Raw genomic sequence first — 16,611 nt, 5'->3', positions numbered from 1 at the left:
GTTTTTACAATAAAGGCCCCAAATGAGTCCTGCTGCCTGGTTTTGCCGATATTAGCATAGGATCCACTCTGTTTCTCTTCGTTTGGCTAATGCTGGGCTGGCTCTGACTCTGTGGGGAGGCTCCTTGGAAAGTTACACTAATGAAAGCAAAAGAATTATCTGCTTTGTGGATCAGCAGCTTATCCATAGATCTTTAATCTTCTATTCTTGGTAGAGCTGCTTATTTGAATGTCTAGGTACTGTATGTTATGAGTGCCCTCTAAAGGTAGAAATGTATTCTTAATTCAAATGTAATCCTAAATAGAAACGGAAAGAAATGATCCAAGTGATATACAGCTTAGCATATAGTAATAAACAGATTTCCTGGCAAAAATTCTGTATTAGTGGTGTGTGATAGGGAATAGTATTTGACAATCTTGGGCTGTGCAATTGACAGATGGTTGGCCCAATCTTTCCAGGTTTCTTAAGAAGTCATTGTAATAGCAGTCAACTCTTTTTTTTAAATTTATTTGATTTTATTTTTTATTTTTAGAAAGAAAAAAAGAATAATAAGAAAAAGAATAAAGAAGAGGAAGAAAGGGAAAGAGGAAGAGGGAGAGAGAATGGGGGTACTGCTTTGTTGCCCGGGCTAGAATGCAGTCTAAATATGGGTATGCCTATAATCGTCCTTAATAATGGAGACATGAAAGAAAATGAGGGAAGAGAATAATAAACAAGGAGCCAACCAACATTTCATTTATACTTCTAAGTTGATATGATGTGGTACTGATAAGAGTGTATATTTTGTGTAAAGTGGAGAGTTCTATAAATGTTAATTACTTTTACTTGTTCCAGATCTGAGTTCAAGTCCTGGATATCGTTGTTAATTTTCTGTCTCACTGATCTGTCTAATATTAATGTTGAAGTCTCCCACTATTATTGTGTGGGAGTCTAAGTCTCTTTATAAGTCTTGTATGTCTGGGTATTCCTGTGTTGGGTGCGTATATATTTAGGATCTTTAACTCTTCTTGTTGTTGCGTTGATTCTTTTATCATTATATAATGTCCCTTTTGCTTCTTTTGATCTTTGTTGCTTTAAAGACTATTTTATCAGACGCAAAAATTGTAACTTCTGCTTTTTGTTTATTTATTTTTGCTCTCTGTTTGGTTGGTAAATCTTTCTCCATCCCTTGTTTTGAGTCTTTGTGTATCCTTGAATGTGAGATGGGTCTGGATGCAGCATACAGTTTTAGTTTTTTGTCCAAACTGCCTGTCTGCCTTTGAATTGGGGAATTTCATCAATTTAAATTTAGAATTAATAATGATATATGTGAGTTTAATACTGCCATTTAATATTAGCTGGCTATTTTGCCCATTAGTTGATGTAAATTCTTCATTATATTGATGCTCTTTTTGGTATTTTTTAGAAAGGCTGATACTGTTTGTTCCTTTCTATGTGTAGTGGTTCTTTCAGAAGCTCTTGTAAAGCAGGCCTGGTGGTGATGAAATCTCTGAGTGCTTGCTTGTTCACAAAAAACTTTATTTTTCCTTCACTTATGAAGCTTAGTTTGGCTGGATGTGAAATTCTTGGTTGAAAGTTCTTTTCTTTAAGGATGTTGAATATTGGTCCCCACTCTCTTCTGGCTTGTAGGGTTTCTGCTGAGAGATCTGCTGTGAGTCTGATAGGCTTCCCTTTGTGGGTAACCTGACCTTTCTCTCTGGCTGCCCTTAGTATTTTCTCCTTCATTTCAACCCTGGTGAATCTGACGATTATGTGCCTTGGAGTTGCTCTTCTTGAGGAATATCTTTGTGGTGTTCTCTGTATTACCTGGAGTTGAATATTATCCTGCCTTACTAGGTTGGGAAAATTTTCCTGAATAATATCCTGAAGCGTATTTTCCAGCTTGGATTCATTCTCTTCGTCACATTCAGGTACACCTATCAAGTGTAGATTAGGTCTTTTCACATAGTCCCATATTTCTTGGAGACTTTGCTCGTTCCTTTTTATCCTTTTTTCTCTAATCTTGTCTTCTAGTTTTATTTCATTGAGTTGGTCTTCGACCTCTGATATCCTTTCTTCTGCTTGATCAATTCGGCTGTTAAAACTTGTGCATACTCCGCGTAGTTCTCGTATTGTGTTTTTCAGCTCCATCAGTTCACTTATTTTCTTCTCTAAATTGTGTATTCTTGTTGACATTTCATCAAACCTGTTTTCAAAGTTCTTAGTTTCTTTAGATTGTGTTAGAACAAGTTCTTTTAATTCACAGAAGTTTCTCATTATCCACATTTTGAAGCCTGCTTCTGTAATTGGAACACACTCGTTCTCCATCAAGCCTTGTTTCGTTGCTGATGAGGAACTGGGATCCCCTGCTGAGGGAGAGGCGTTCTGATCTTGGGTATTCTCAGCCTTTTTTGACTGTTTTCTTCCCTTCGTTGTAGATTTATCCATCTGTGGTCTTTATAATTACCGTCTTTGTAATTGGGTTTCTGAGTGGACGTTCAACTTATTGATTCTTAGCGCCGAAATCTGAGCAACCCACTGCGCCGACTCAATCAGCGGCGTTAAGATTGATGGTGCTTCTCTGACTCTGCACCAAGAACTGACGCTCCAAGGCGCCAGCAAAATCGCCTCGCCGGTCACAAGAGTTGTGCTGGCGAACCGTGGGGCTCCTCCGCTGGGAATCTCCTGGTGCATGAGCAACAAGAATTCATGTGAAGGTGTGGCGTCCTCTCATTCTTCGCGTTTTCACTGGGAGCTACAAGCTGAGCTGCTAGTGATCAGTCATCTTGGATCAGCAGTCAACTCTTGAGCTAGAAACTGATGCAAAACTCATACCCAAACTTAAACTCAAGAGTTATTGTACTTTTTACGTACATCATGTGGAATAAGTTAAATTGATTTTTTTATGAGACAACTAGACAATAAGCCAATAATTGACTTTTAACACTATACTTCATATTTATAAACTGCTTTATAAATATAAGATTATTAAGCAGAAAGGGAAAGGTAGAATACCTTTCTGTTAAGAGGTAACTAATGCCCAAGTAGCTTCTGTTGGGTTTGAGGGTGCACAAAGATAAGGGATGTATACTACTGGGTCTATAAACTGAAAAAGTTTCCTTTTGTAAAACTGCTTTATAGATTCAAGGCAATCTCTATCATATCTCAGCTCCTTTCTTCTGCAGAAGTTGACAGTAGATTCTAAACATTCATACAAAATTTTAAGGAGCCGGGCACGGTGGCTCATGCCTGTAATCCCAACACTTTGGGAGGCCGAAGGGGACAGATTAGTTCAGGAGTTTGAGAACAGCCTAACCAACATGGTGAAATCCCATCTCTACTAACAATGCAAAAAAATTAGCTGGGTGTGGTGGCTGGCACCTGTAATCTCAGCTACTCAGGAGGCTGAGGCAGGAGAATCACTTGAACCTGGGAGACAGAAGTTGCAGTGAGCTGAGATTGTGCCACTGCACTCCAGCCTGGGGGACAGGGTGAGACTATGTCTCAAAATAAAAATAAAAATAAAAATAAATTACAAGGGACCTGGAATATCCAAAACAGTCTTGAAAAAAAAAAGTTGAAGGATCACATTTCTCAATTTTAAAATGTAACACAAAGCTACAGTAATTACCATTGACATTCTTCACAAAATTAGAAAAAACTATTTTAAAATTCATATGGAACCAAAGAAGAGCTCATATAGCCAAGATGATCCTAAGCAAAAAGAACAAAGCTGGAGGCATCATGCTATTGGACTTCAAACGACACTACAAGGCTACAATAACCAAAACAGCATGGTATTGTCACAAAAACAGACATATAGATCAATGGAACAGAATAGAGAACTCAGAAATAAGACCATCTACAACCATCTGATCATCAACAAACCTGAAAAAAAAAAAAAAAAAAAAACAAAGGCAGGGGGGTGCTTGGAAAGGAAGAAAGTGACTACTATGGGCAAGAGGTTTCCTTTTAGATAGACAAAAATGTGCTAAAACTGATTGTGGTGATACATGTATCATGTGATGTATGTACCAAAAACCATTGAATTGTATCTTTTAAATGGGTGAGTTATATGGTATATGATTTATATCTCAATAAAGCTGTTAGATTTCCTAAAAAGAAAGGCAACTTCCTCAAGTGACCAAATGTTTAGAGTGGGGCAATAAGTCTCATGCACTATCACAGTTTCAGAAACTGAGCTGCAGTACAGCTGTGCTTTCTGGCATCAGGTCTCTTGCAGGCTGCAGTGAAGGTGTCGGCTGCTGACATTTCAAAGCTCAGCTGGGCTTAGTTTCAGGCTTACCCATGCAGTTGTCCATATTTATTTCTTTGAGGCCTGCTGGACTAGGGGCTTCAGTATTTTACTGGTTGTTCACTGGGGACTATTGTTAGTTCGGCCACATCAGCCTCTCTATGTTTCACAACATGGCACCTTGTTTCATCAGAGTGGGCCAGGTGAGAAGAACCTGAGAGAAGGCAAGCAAGACAGAAGTCACAGTCTTTTGTAACCTGATCTCAGAAGTGACATCCCTTTACTTTTGCCATTTTCTAGTCCTTTCAGGAACATAAGGGGACCAGCAAGTGTAGATCTAGCCCACACTTGAGAAGAGAGGATTACACAAGGATATGAGTCACTGGAGGTGGGGATCATTAAGAGCCATTTCAGAGGCTGTCTACCACATGGACCATATTTTTAAAATGTCAAGTTGTGGGAGGTTATCCTTATGGGGCCAATGGTGCAATGCAATGAAATTAACTTACCTGGGAAATCTGAAGCTTGGTTGCCATAAGAATTCAGGACACTGGTACGGAGTGTAAGTGAAAACCTGTATAATTGATGATAGATGTGCTTTGGCAATACCAAAGAAATCAGAGGCTATTAGGGCAGTTGGTTAGAGCACTTTGTGAAGGGGGTCATGTTGTCACTATTCACTGCTACTGTTAGGCCAAACTAGGCCAGCTTCTTGCAAATGCCTATTGTTCCCAAGGCAACTGCGTGAAAGAATGGAAAACCATTCTTCCATGAAACTAGCAATTTATTCAGTGAGCTATACAAACTTCTCAAAGTGTAACTGAAGGTAGGCTGGTAGCATAATCTTCACTTGGGGGTGGTTAGGTTTTCATGACAAATATTTTAGAATAGGATTTTCTTTGCCTAGAACTCTTCTATTTCTGTGGGCAAAGGTAAGTTCAATTTATATTTGGAAAGAAAAGATTGGAAATGTTGATGTTTACAGCAGTCCATATATTTCAGACTGAAGAAATTTCCTCGAGGAAATAGATTATTACTATTATTTTCTCCTGTCTGTATAGATTTATCTAATTTCCCTTATGTCATTTCTCAATAACAAATCTGAAGCTCGCTTTTAAAGAAATTACAAAGTAGTTCAATGCTACCTTGCCTATGCTATAAGGCAATGGTCCCTAACCCTTTTGGTACAGGGACCAATTTCCCGGAAGACAATTTTTGCACAGACAGGGTAGGGGGTGATGGGGCTGGTTTCGGGACGAAACTGTTCCACCTCAGATCATCAGGCATTAGATTCTCGTAAGAAGTGTGCAACTTGGCTCTCTTGCAGGTGCAGTTCACGACAGGGCTCATGCTCCTGTGAGAATCTAATTCCGCTGCTGATCTGACAGGAGGCAGGAGGTAGAGCTCAGGCGTGAATGCGTGCTGGCCCACTGCTCACCTCCTGTTGTGCAGCCCGGTTCCTAACAGGCCATGGACCCCACCAGGCTGTGGCCCACGGTTTGGGGACCCCTGATAAGATATATTATTAGGCAGTTGACTTCACTGCTGTGGTCTGGATGTCTGTGTCTCCTCAAAATTCCTGTGTTGAAATCCGAACTCCCAAGGTGATGGTATTAGGAGGCGGGAGCTTTGGGAGATGATCAAGTCATGAGGGTGGAGTTCTCATGAATGAAATTCATGTCCTTATGAAAGAGACCCCAGAGAGCTCTCTCACTTTCTCTCCACCATGTGAAGCGACAATGAGAGGTCAGCAGTCTGCAACCTGGGAGAATCCTCCACCAGAACCTGAGCATGCTAGCTCGCCGGATGGACTTCCAGCCTCCAGAACTGTGAGAAAATGAATTTCTGTTGTTCATAAGCCACCCAGTCTATGGCACTTGGTTATAGGAGCCTGAATGGATCAAGAAAAGTCTCCTATACAAGTGTTAAAGAAATAATGTTAGGAGAGATAATAACAGGAGTACCTGCCTCTTCTTTCTCCCTATGCCAGACAAATTGGTAATGCTGTGATGCTCGGAGAACACCAGCCCAGGTGACCTGTGAAGCAGCCCCCATCTGCTCACTGAGCAGTTCCTGATTTTGTTCCATATCTTTGTGCCTCCCGGAAAAGAGGGGAAGTGGGGGAGCCTTCCGAAAACTCATGAGACTCGCTGTATCACACCAGTCTGTGGCTGAGGTGATACAGAAAAGAAATGTGAAGATCAGGCCTCCTTGCCAGCTTTGCTTAGTTAGTTAAGCAGAAAACACGCTGTTTCAGCTTTTAGGAGTTTATTAGTACATGATCGGTTTCTGTTTCTCCTTTATGAAAGTTTTCCCCCTTAGATTTGCTTTCAAAACAACACTCAGACTTTTACTTCTGGCTAAGATAGAATGAGTGGCCTAGTACAATCTTCAACACTGTTACATCTTTATTCGTAATCAATGCATGATTTCGATTATTCTGACTTTAGGTAATTTTAATAAAAATTAACATTTTTAGTAAACATGTGGTTATAGTTATAAATTCCTTTCAATTTTTTTTTCTTCTTTTGAGTCAGAGTCTCACTGTTGCCCAGAGTTGGAGTGCAGTGGTATGATCTCAGCTCACTGCAACCTCTAACTCCCGGGTTCGATTCTTCTGCCTCAGCCTCCGGAGTAGCTGAGACTACAGGTACACACCACCGTACCCGACTACTTTTTGTATTTTTAGTAGAGATGGAATTTCACTGTTGGTCAGGCTGGTCTTGAACTCCTGACCTCGTGATCTGCCCGCCTTGGCCTCCCAAAGTGCTGGGATGACAGGTGTGAGCCACCAGCCCCGGTCCTTCTCAGTGCTTTTTAAGGAAAACATACAGTCATATATACCTCAGCTTCAGGGCGGTGCATTCTGATTTTAAGGCAAAGACAGTAGCTGAGGCCTGGACTAGGGGAAAATTTGGGCTCCAGACGGGAGTATCGGATAAAATACAGGACGTCCAGTAAATCTGAGTTTTAGATAAACAATGAATAACTTTTTAGTATAAAAGTAAATACTGCAATGGGATTTATTATTTGCTAAATATGCAACCCTAGGTCAAAAGAGCTTTTCTGACCCACTTCTTAGCCTTAGTTTTCTATTTGAAATCGGAATAAGAAGGCCTGCTTCATGGAACTGTTAAATCCAAATGAAAATTAATTTGAAAGCGCTAAATCAAACTTTCTAAAACTTTTTCTTTATTATTTATTTTATTTTGTTTTTTTTTTACCCACGGATATCCACGCTAAATACCTACGGTGAGAGACCCATGATCCAATAGGCAGGAATGCCTGTGACCAGCAGGAAGCTACAGAATAAATCAAACTTTTCAAAAGAATGACGGTTAAAATGCGCCGGGCGCGGTGGCTCACGCCTGTAATCCCAGCACTTTGCGAGGCCGAGGCGGGTGGATCGCGAGGTCAAGAGATCGAGACCATCCTGGTGGACATAATGAACCCCGTCTCTACTAAAAATACAAAACATTAGCTGGGCATGGTGGCACGTGCCTGTAATCCCAGCTACTCAGGAGGCTGAGGCAGGAGAATTGCCTGAGCCCAGGAGGCGGAGGTTGCGGTGAGCCGAGATCGTGCCATTGCACTCCAGCCTGGGTAACGAGAACGAAACTCCTTCTCAAAAAAAAAAAAAAAAAAAAAGAATGACGGTTAAAATAAGAGCGTTTTGGCCTCGCTGGCTGCTTCCGGGGTAGGGGGGGCGGTCTTCGGCCTCCCCCGGGCGAGGCGCTGGGTCTGGGGGCTGGGGGGGTCCTCGCGTGCCTGCCGCGCTCGCCGCCTCCCACCTGCCCTGGCTGGCGAGCCCTGGGTCGCTCCCGGACCCAAGTTACGGACTCCGGGGCTCCCGCCGCAGCGCCCGCCCCTCCTCCGGCTGCTTTGGACTCTCCCGGCTTCCGGCTTCCGCAGCGGTCACGTGCCTCCGATCACGTGACCGACGCGTCTGTCATCGTACTGCGGCCGCGCTGGCTTCCTTCTACCTGTGCTGCCCTCCACGACTCCTTGGTGCGGGGCCCGCTTCACCTTTCGCTCCCGGAGTCTCTCACCGCCGCTGACACCTCCGGGACTGACAGGAGACGCCGACTTGGCTCTGACTCGGCGCCCCAGCCCGGCTGTGGCCCGGGCGCCCCGGACCGCCGCACCCTCCCTGCCCGCTTTGGGTGCCCTGTGGGGTCCCGAGGGTTCGCGAGGTACGGCCACCCTCGGGTTTTTCGGTCTCAGGCTCCAGACCCGGTCAGGCGCCCCTGCAGTTTCTGCAGCTTGCCTGCTGCGTGCTGCTGTCTCGCCGCTCGGGCCCCTCCTGCCCTCCTTCGGCCCCCGGTTGCCCGATTGCTTTTCTTCCAGGCCTCAACCAGGTTGACGAGACTCAGGAGCCTTTCTCGCAGGGAGAAGAAACTTGAGGGAGGGCAGGAGAGTGGAGGGAGAGGGTCAACTTCCCAGGACTGGGCCGTGGGCCTGGCTTGCTGGGGGTGCGAGTCGTTCAGGGACTTGGGTGTCCAGAGACACCTTGAACTACCCCAGGACGGGCTGCTGGGGCTGAGCCCCCTTGGCTGCAGAGTCCCAGCCTGGCCCGGTGGAAGCCCGTTTTTTCCTGGTCTCGGTCTTTCTGCGCGGGCCCCGTTTGTTTAGGTAGCAGATCTTCCGATACGGAGATTTAAGTTCCGAATTGACCAAGATCACTGGGAACCCGGAATAGCATTTTTGGTAGGATTTTAGCTTCTTTGTGGCCATGGTCATAAATTTATATTTTGCAAATGGCAACCTGTATTTTGTGTTGTGATAAAATCAGCCGTTTGTATCCGGAAGTTTAGGAGTGAGAATTACGTAGAATTTCATTATTGTGTGTTCCTCTTGACCGACCAGACCTCCATTACCTAAATTGTAGTAGGTATTTGTTCCAAAAATTTCTCTCCGAATTGATTTTGCAAATACTGTGAATTTTGTTTGCAAAGGAAAGCGCTGTCTTCTGAGAAATTAGGTTTCCACTGTGTATTTTGAGTAATTTTAGAAAGGACTTAACAATTTTTAATTTGCCACTTCAAAATGATGCTTAGTAAATGTTTGTAAGGTAGCTAGCCTTATCTGTACTATCCATATTCTTATTGTTTATGAGAAGAGAAAAGTTAACCACAATTGTATACAGTTACAGTATTTTTCCATATTTATACCTATTCTATTTAATCATGATTTCTGATTTCAGTATATTAAACGATTGCTTTAAAAATCTTATTTCAGTGTTAGTGTCAACAATGAAAAAATCTTTTCTAGAAAAGCAAAAGCCTAAAGAAAGAACTCTTTTATGGAGTGGTGGACAAAGTTTGAAATATAATGATACGTTCAGACCTAGAACATTTAATATTTGAGTCGAATACCTGGGGAGATTAACGTGATTATGATATTAATAGTTTGTAAAAGAAACACCTAGTATTCTGTTTGTTTTTTTTTTCCCCCCCTTGCACCTAAATTGAAGATCTGTTAAAAGACATTCAAGGTTACAGTTTAGATGACCAAAATGGATATCCGAGGTGCTGTGGATGCTGCTGTCCCAACCAACATTATTGCTGCCAAGGCTGCAGAAGTTCGTGCAAACAAAGTGAACTGGCAATCTTATCTTCAGTAAGTACCGATTTGCTGTGAATCATGGACAGTCATGTGCTTTTGCCTCAGACTTTTTCATGGTCATGCTTCTATGAGAGAAATACTGGGAAAATATTGATAAATGTGGAAGAAACACTTCCTCCTCAGAATAATTAGCTGTCTTAGGGAGTTAAGTGTAGTGAGATGGAAACAGCTTGGTGCTCTAGTGAGAAATCAGAGCTGCTCATAGTACTTTTGACCTTCCCTGGCTGGCTGGAGGTACTTTTTGAATGAGCAGGAAACATAGGAGGAATGTCTTTGGGCTCGGAAGGGAGGAGGGGATGCGGGGGAAAAACCTGCTAGACGGGTCTAATATGCCCTGGCAGTCAGCAGGGGGGCAGATGGCCTTTCTAGAGTAGTGCTTACAACGAATAAGAAGCATAGATGTTTGAGTTGAGGGACTTGGGTTTGAGTTTTGGTTCTTGCAATTAGTTTGGTGATCTTAAGCCAATCATTTAACCTCTCTGAGGTTCAATAAAGTAAAATGTGAAATGGGGAGACATAGCCCACAGGCTTGTTGCTGAAATAATGTATTTTAAAGAATTCACACAGTAGAATACAAGCATTAGTATGTTAAATACCATAAATTTTAGTTCTCCCTTCTTTCTTGTGTGTATTCATATTTAATGTGCTGGTGTTTTAGTATTCTGTATTTGTCTGTAAAGGGAGCATTCGTGTATTCTTGACCATATTTTATTGAGTTCATATTTATTTTGGTATATTTATAACCGAGTAATTAAAGAATTCAGTTGATTTGCATATGCATTTTGAAAAACAAATTGAGGAATCTCAATTTTTTTTTGTTTTTTGTTTTTTGAGATGGAGTTTCACTCTTGTTACCCAGGCTGGAGTGCAATGCCGCGATCTCGGCTCACCGCAACCTCCGCCTCCTGGGTTCAGGCAATTCTCCTGCCTTAGCCTCCTGAGTAGCTGGGATTACAGGCATGCGCCACCGTGCCCCGTTAATTTTTTTGTATTATTAGTAGAGACGGGGTTTCACCATGTTGACCAGGATGGTCTTGATCTCTTGACCTCATGATCCACCAGCCTCGGCCTCTCAAAGTGCTGGAATTACAGGCTTGAGCCACCGCACCCGGCCAATCTGTAGTTTTATATTAGTGTTAATTTTATATTAGTATTAATAGTTTATGTTGTTGTATGAGGAATATATAGTATGCAAAAACAATCCTGTCATTTCTGTTAATCTATCATCAAACATTTATTGATTGCCAAGTTTGAGGCATTTTTCCAGGCTTTGAGGCTACAAAAATTCCATATAGAGTACTATCCCTAAAGCAACTCATACTCTAGTAGGGAAGTCACATGTATTAATAGATGGTTTTAATTCAGTATGCTAACTGTGGCAACAGAAGGATGCACACGGTCTGGCAGGTGCACATAAAAAAGACAACTAATTCTACCCTCTGGAAGTTTTCCTGAAGGGGCCGGTCCCTGAACTGAGTTTTCGAGAATGAGGGGTATTTAGCCATGTGGCAAGTAGGAGCAGCTTTGGGAATAGAACAGATAGCAGGAGCAAAGTCAGGGAAGCAAAATCAGCACTCTGGGTGAGAGCTGTACATGTTTTGGAGACAGACAGTGCAGAGAGCTGGGGCTGGAGAGGCAGCCAGGGGCTGATGGTGAAGATGCTGTGTGTGGGTGTGTGGTTGGAAGGAGTTTGGACTTGATCCTATCAGTCAGTGCTTTTCAAGCTGATTTTTAAGCCATGAAAACAATGGTTGATGTGGAGTCAGCATGTAAAACAGATGAAAATGATAGAGTGGAGATGGGAGTGTGTGTCTTAGAGTCCTCTTCTTGAGACCATTCGCCGTTTTCCAAGGAGCTGTAGGTGTTGGAAACTAATGAATCTTGTAGCTGGGACTTAAAGGACTAAATCTGTCTCTTGACTGAATTGTTCTACCAGCAGCATAAAGGGCAGGTTTGTGGATGATAAGGCTAGAGGTAGAGAGAGGCTATAGCAGTAATTAAGGTATGGAATAGACAGAATTGGATACATTTGAGAAAGTTCTTAATGATTGATTTGGTGTGGGAGGGTGAAAGAGAAGTCTTGGATGACTTCTGGATTCCTGCTTTAAGGAACTGGGTTATTGTGGGGCCACTGACTGAAGGACCGGAGCGGGGGAGGCTTGCTGATATTTTTTCTGTTCGTCAGCATCTGTGTAATTGTTTAAATCCCTTGTGAAATTGGGATTCTGAGCTCTGTTTCCTAATTTCTTGGACCAGAGTGCATTTAGACTAGAGGACAGGGAGTTTCATGTTTATAAAGCCTGGATCTGTTTATAGCCTACATAGAATAATGTTGATCATAAAGCACTGTCGGTCTGGCCGGAGCTCCCCCTAACATTGATGTTTGGAGTGTTTTTAGTTACGTGGAATTTTAAACATTGCTTTGTTTCTGTTCTTCGCTACCCACGGCCTATGATATATATTCCCCGTTTTCCTGTATTTGTCTGTCCTTTGTTCTGCTGTCCGTCTCACAGATTTCTTTGATAAAACCCTTCCACTCTGTAGGTGTGTGGGCAAGTGGTCACCAAATGTTAACTGCGTGCCTGTTGAGCCTGTTCATGTGTGGGCACTAGTGAGTGTGAAACGTGCCTCTCATAAAAGAGCTTACAGATTGCTGGAGGCTGGACACAACGTGAAGAATCGGGGAATCTTCTATCACATTCCGTACTGAGATAGTAAGACCTGTGGAAGAGCTCCCTAGTGTCGAGAGCTCAGTATGCTTTCGTCCCTCACAAATTCACGTGTTATTATGAAAATGTGGTATGTGAAACATGCATTTGTATTTGATTAAGCTTTTTCTTAATAACTAGACAGTACATAAATGAATGGGTAGGGTCTGTATTTAGAGATTAGGATGGGGTTTGCTGTGGGATGTTGGAGTCCCTGAGGAGGGTGGAAGTTGGGAAAGTTGAGCTGCGTGCCTTCTACCTCCTGAGATAGTCTCACCATTTTCAAAGTCAGCATCCTCACCACTGGGGAAGATAACAGTGGTGAGGATACTGACTTAGAAAATGGTGGGACTATCTCTGGAGGTAGAAGACAGTGGAGATGATTGAGTGAGAAGGAAGGTGGGAGTCTTGACTGAATCTCGCACAGAAAGTAGTTTGGAAATCAAAAGCAAGATTTCTTTTTATTTATTTATTATTTTTATTTTTTAAAGGCGGGGTTTCACCATGTTGGTCAGGCTGGTCTTGAACTCCCGACCTTAGGTGATCCGCCCGCCTTGGCCTCCGAAGTGCTTGGATTACAGGCGTGAGCCACGGCGCCCGGCCAGCAAGATTTCAATGATCGAGTGCTGGGGAGGAGGCTTGAAGGATGAAGAGCCAGTGATGAAACGACCCCTGGAAGATAAGGAGGAAAATAACAGACTGTGGGGTCAGGATGGGCAGTTGTCTCCAGAGAGGAGGAAAATCAGCTTTTCCCTCCTTTTTGTCTGGATGGAAAGAATATGCTAGAGAAAAATGGCCGTAGAAATTCATATAAAGTGGCTTTGGACTTGATAAATTAGAAAGTCATGTGAATTGTTTGGCTTAAAAAGGGGAATAAGGGTGGGACTCTGGGTTGTGCTGAGAGGTGACATTTTACTGAATGCTTCCTGTTTGCCAGGTGCTACTCACCACCTTATGTAAATTTAATTTCATCCTCAATACAGCCCCTTAGTGACAATGTGATAATTATTTGCATTTTGCAGATAAACTAGATCAGGTTGAATTCAGGTCTCTCTGATACCAGGTCCCTTGCATCAGCCCTTGTGGTTTGCTGCCAAGGAGAGAAGAGAAAGACTCAAAATTCCTCTATCACTTGCTTACATATTCATCTCTTACTGAACAAAACATCTTATTCTTACTTTCTAGGGGACAGATGATTTCTGCTGAAGATTGTGAGTTTATTCAGAGGTTTGAAATGAAACGAAGTCCCGAAGAGAAGCAAGAGATGCTTCAAACTGAAGGCAGCCAGGTGATGGATAAACATTGTATAATGAACACTTGCCTGTGTCATCCAAAAGTTTAGGAAAATCTTAGTGATTATAAGTGACTTCTGGTTTTCTTGTTAATTTGGAAAAAACGTTATATTGAATATGTTTACCTTCATCCTTTTCTGCATTTCTAAATAATCTTCTTAGAATATGCTCCTAGAAGACAAATTTCAGGAAAAGAAATTACTGTTTCAGAGTATATTATGTTTTAAAAGTTGCTTAACTTTTTTAAAGATAATTTTTCTACTTGATATTCTTATTAGTAATGTTTGAAATACCTAATATAATTGAAAATCTTTGAATTTGCTAAGTTAAAAGGGACGTCTTATCACTTTGATGACATGGGATTACATTATTTTCCTGTTGATTCATTAAGTATTTATATCTTTGAAAAATTTTTTTGGGAGCATTCTATTTTTTTTAATCTATGGGGTTTTATCACCTTTTGATACACAGTCTTCTTACATACAAAATCTATTACTGTTTGTCACATTTAGAGCAAACTTTACTATTTATCTTTGAAGCGTTGTGGGTTTTTTTTGTATACAGTGGTTTAAAACGTTTAGTTACATATGTTGACGTTTTACCTTCTTTTGTGATACATTTATTATAGAAAAATAAAATACTATTAAGCAAAAAAGAAAAGTTAGTCTACCTGATATTTCTCTGTTCAAGATGACTTGTTAACCCATAGTGTATACCTCTCTAAATATTTTTCTGTGCATGTAACTTACACACTTATTTCTACAAATGTGAACTTTTTACAAAAGGGGTGATATGTATATAGCTTTGTTTTCTTTGTTTAACTGTATATTCTTCCCTCCCCTACTATGCCTGTAAAGATATTTCTGTGGCATTTAAAATAATTATTAGTTTCCATTTATGGAAAGTTCCATTGTGTAATTTTCCATTTAATGGATGAACCATAATGATCTAAGCTAATTCTAAACTGTTGCATATTTTGGCTACTTCCAGTTTTTCTGTTTTGAGATGAACATTTAGTAATCTCCTCATAATAAATTTTAGAAATGCAGTTATCTGTATTACCTGTAATCCCATCACTTTGGGAGGCTGAGGAGGGCAGATCACTTGAGGTCAGGAGTTTGAGACCAGCCTGGCCAATATGGTGAAACCCCATCTCTGCTAAAAATACAAAAAACAAAAAAATGAAGTGTAATTATTGATTAAACTATTTGAGCATGTGAGAGTTTTGGATATAATGAGAATGCCCTCTTGTTAGATTGTACCAGTTTGCAGGTCCTGCCAGCAGTATATGAGAGGGCCCATGCTCCCCTGCTCCAGCACCCACTCTAGGTCCAGCCATTCATCTTTTGGTCATTTTGATAGGTGAAAGATAGTATCTTTTTTCTTTTTTTAAAGATGGGTTTCACCATGTTGGTCAGGCTGGTCTTGAACTCCCGACCTCAGGTGATCTGCCCGTCTTGGCCTCCAAAGTGTTTTGATTACAGGCATGAGCCACCATGCCTGGCCGAAAGATAGTATCTTAATGTAATAGTGTTATGCATTGTCAGATGGTTTTTGGCACCTTTTGTACCCATATCAATTGCTTCTATACTGTCATGCGTTGACTACATAAACATGTTTTGGTAGGTGTCGGACTGCGTATGCAACGGTGGTCCTATAAGATTATACTACTGCGTTTTTACTGTACATTTTCTGTGTTTATGTTTAGACACACAAATACTTAGCATTGTGTTACAGTTCCCTGCAGTATTTGGTACAGTTACAGACTGTGCAGGTGTGTAGCCTAGGAGCCATAGGCTCTACCATAAAGCCTAGGTATGTAGTAGGTGCTACTATCTGGGTTTAAGTACACTCTAGGATGCTCACACAACAAGGAAATTGCCTAATGGTGAATTTCTCAGAACTATCCCCATTGTTAAGTGACACATGGCTGTATGTTTTTAATTTACTTATCTGTGGAAGTGTTTTTAATCTTATTGATTAGTCAGATTCCTTTATGTTTTAAGTATACCAGCTTTGTGCGTGCCATAGTTTCCCAGATTGTTTGTTGAATTTTTGACTTGGTTTATGGGGCTCTTTGGCATATTGAAGTTGAAGCTGTGTGATGAAATCTAGTTCTTTCCTTTCTTTGTGATGTCTGCTGTTGAAAAAGCTTTGAAAAAAAAACCTTTGAAAAAGCTTCCCCACCCCAGCTGCATGTACAATGGAGCATGCAGCTCATTCACTATTCGTTCAGTACATGCACACTGAGTCCCTGCCATGTGCCTGGTGGCACTGGGGATGTGTGTTAATAAGACTTTTCCCTTAAGTTAGGAGTTAAAGTAGCCCTTTCTTCTTCTTCTTTTTTTTTTTTTTCCATTTTTTAAAAACCTGTTTCTTATTAAGTGTGCAAAAACAGTTCTTTCTTAATTGCAGTGTCTGGTGTCATGGGCCTTTTATGGGGCAGATGCCAGGAAACTTTTTATCTAAACAAAATGGCAGTATATCTGCAAAGAGTTCTGACAGAAATACCATGGGTAGCTTGTATCTTTGTGTTTTTTTTTTTTTCTTCTACTTAAAGAGGTTAAAGTGTTTAATGTTTTGATTAAAAAACCCAATTATTTGTTACTGTTAACTTTTTGCATTCAGTATGGTGAGTGGACTGTCTATCCATGGAAGACATGATTCATAGATAGGCATAAGTTCTAGGATGAATATGATTTTGATAAGGTCTCCATTTTTTTATAGCACGGCTTTTATCACATGCTCTTTG

General features: G+C 41.4%; 1 protein-coding gene across 3 annotated transcripts in view; it reads left to right on the top strand.

Moving 5' to 3' along the window:
- The first annotated feature begins 8,150 nt into the window (after positions 1-8,150).
- The window catches only part of ATP6V1H (ATPase H+ transporting V1 subunit H), a 98,282-nt gene continuing 89,821 nt past the window's right edge, over positions 8,151-16,611 (top strand). The window contains exons 1-3 of one of the 3 annotated variants that reach the window (XM_003940850.3): positions 8,151-8,427; positions 9,708-9,853; positions 13,753-13,855. In XM_003940850.3, the coding sequence (XP_003940899.1) occupies positions 9,741-9,853; positions 13,753-13,855 (216 nt within the window). In that variant the 5' untranslated portion in view covers positions 8,151-8,427; positions 9,708-9,740. Of the gene's footprint in view, positions 8,428-8,509; positions 8,942-9,707; positions 9,854-13,752; positions 13,856-16,611 lie in introns of those variants that run through there. The other 2 variants (XM_003940851.3, XM_074386654.1) reach the window with 2 other exon arrangements.

Source organism: Saimiri boliviensis, chromosome 15 (assembly GCF_048565385.1).
Source record: "Saimiri boliviensis isolate mSaiBol1 chromosome 15, mSaiBol1.pri, whole genome shotgun sequence".
Taxonomy (NCBI): domain Eukaryota; kingdom Metazoa; phylum Chordata; class Mammalia; order Primates; family Cebidae; genus Saimiri; species Saimiri boliviensis.
The sequence above is the reverse complement of the archived record's forward strand: the minus strand, read 5'-3'. Positions and strand labels throughout refer to the sequence as shown.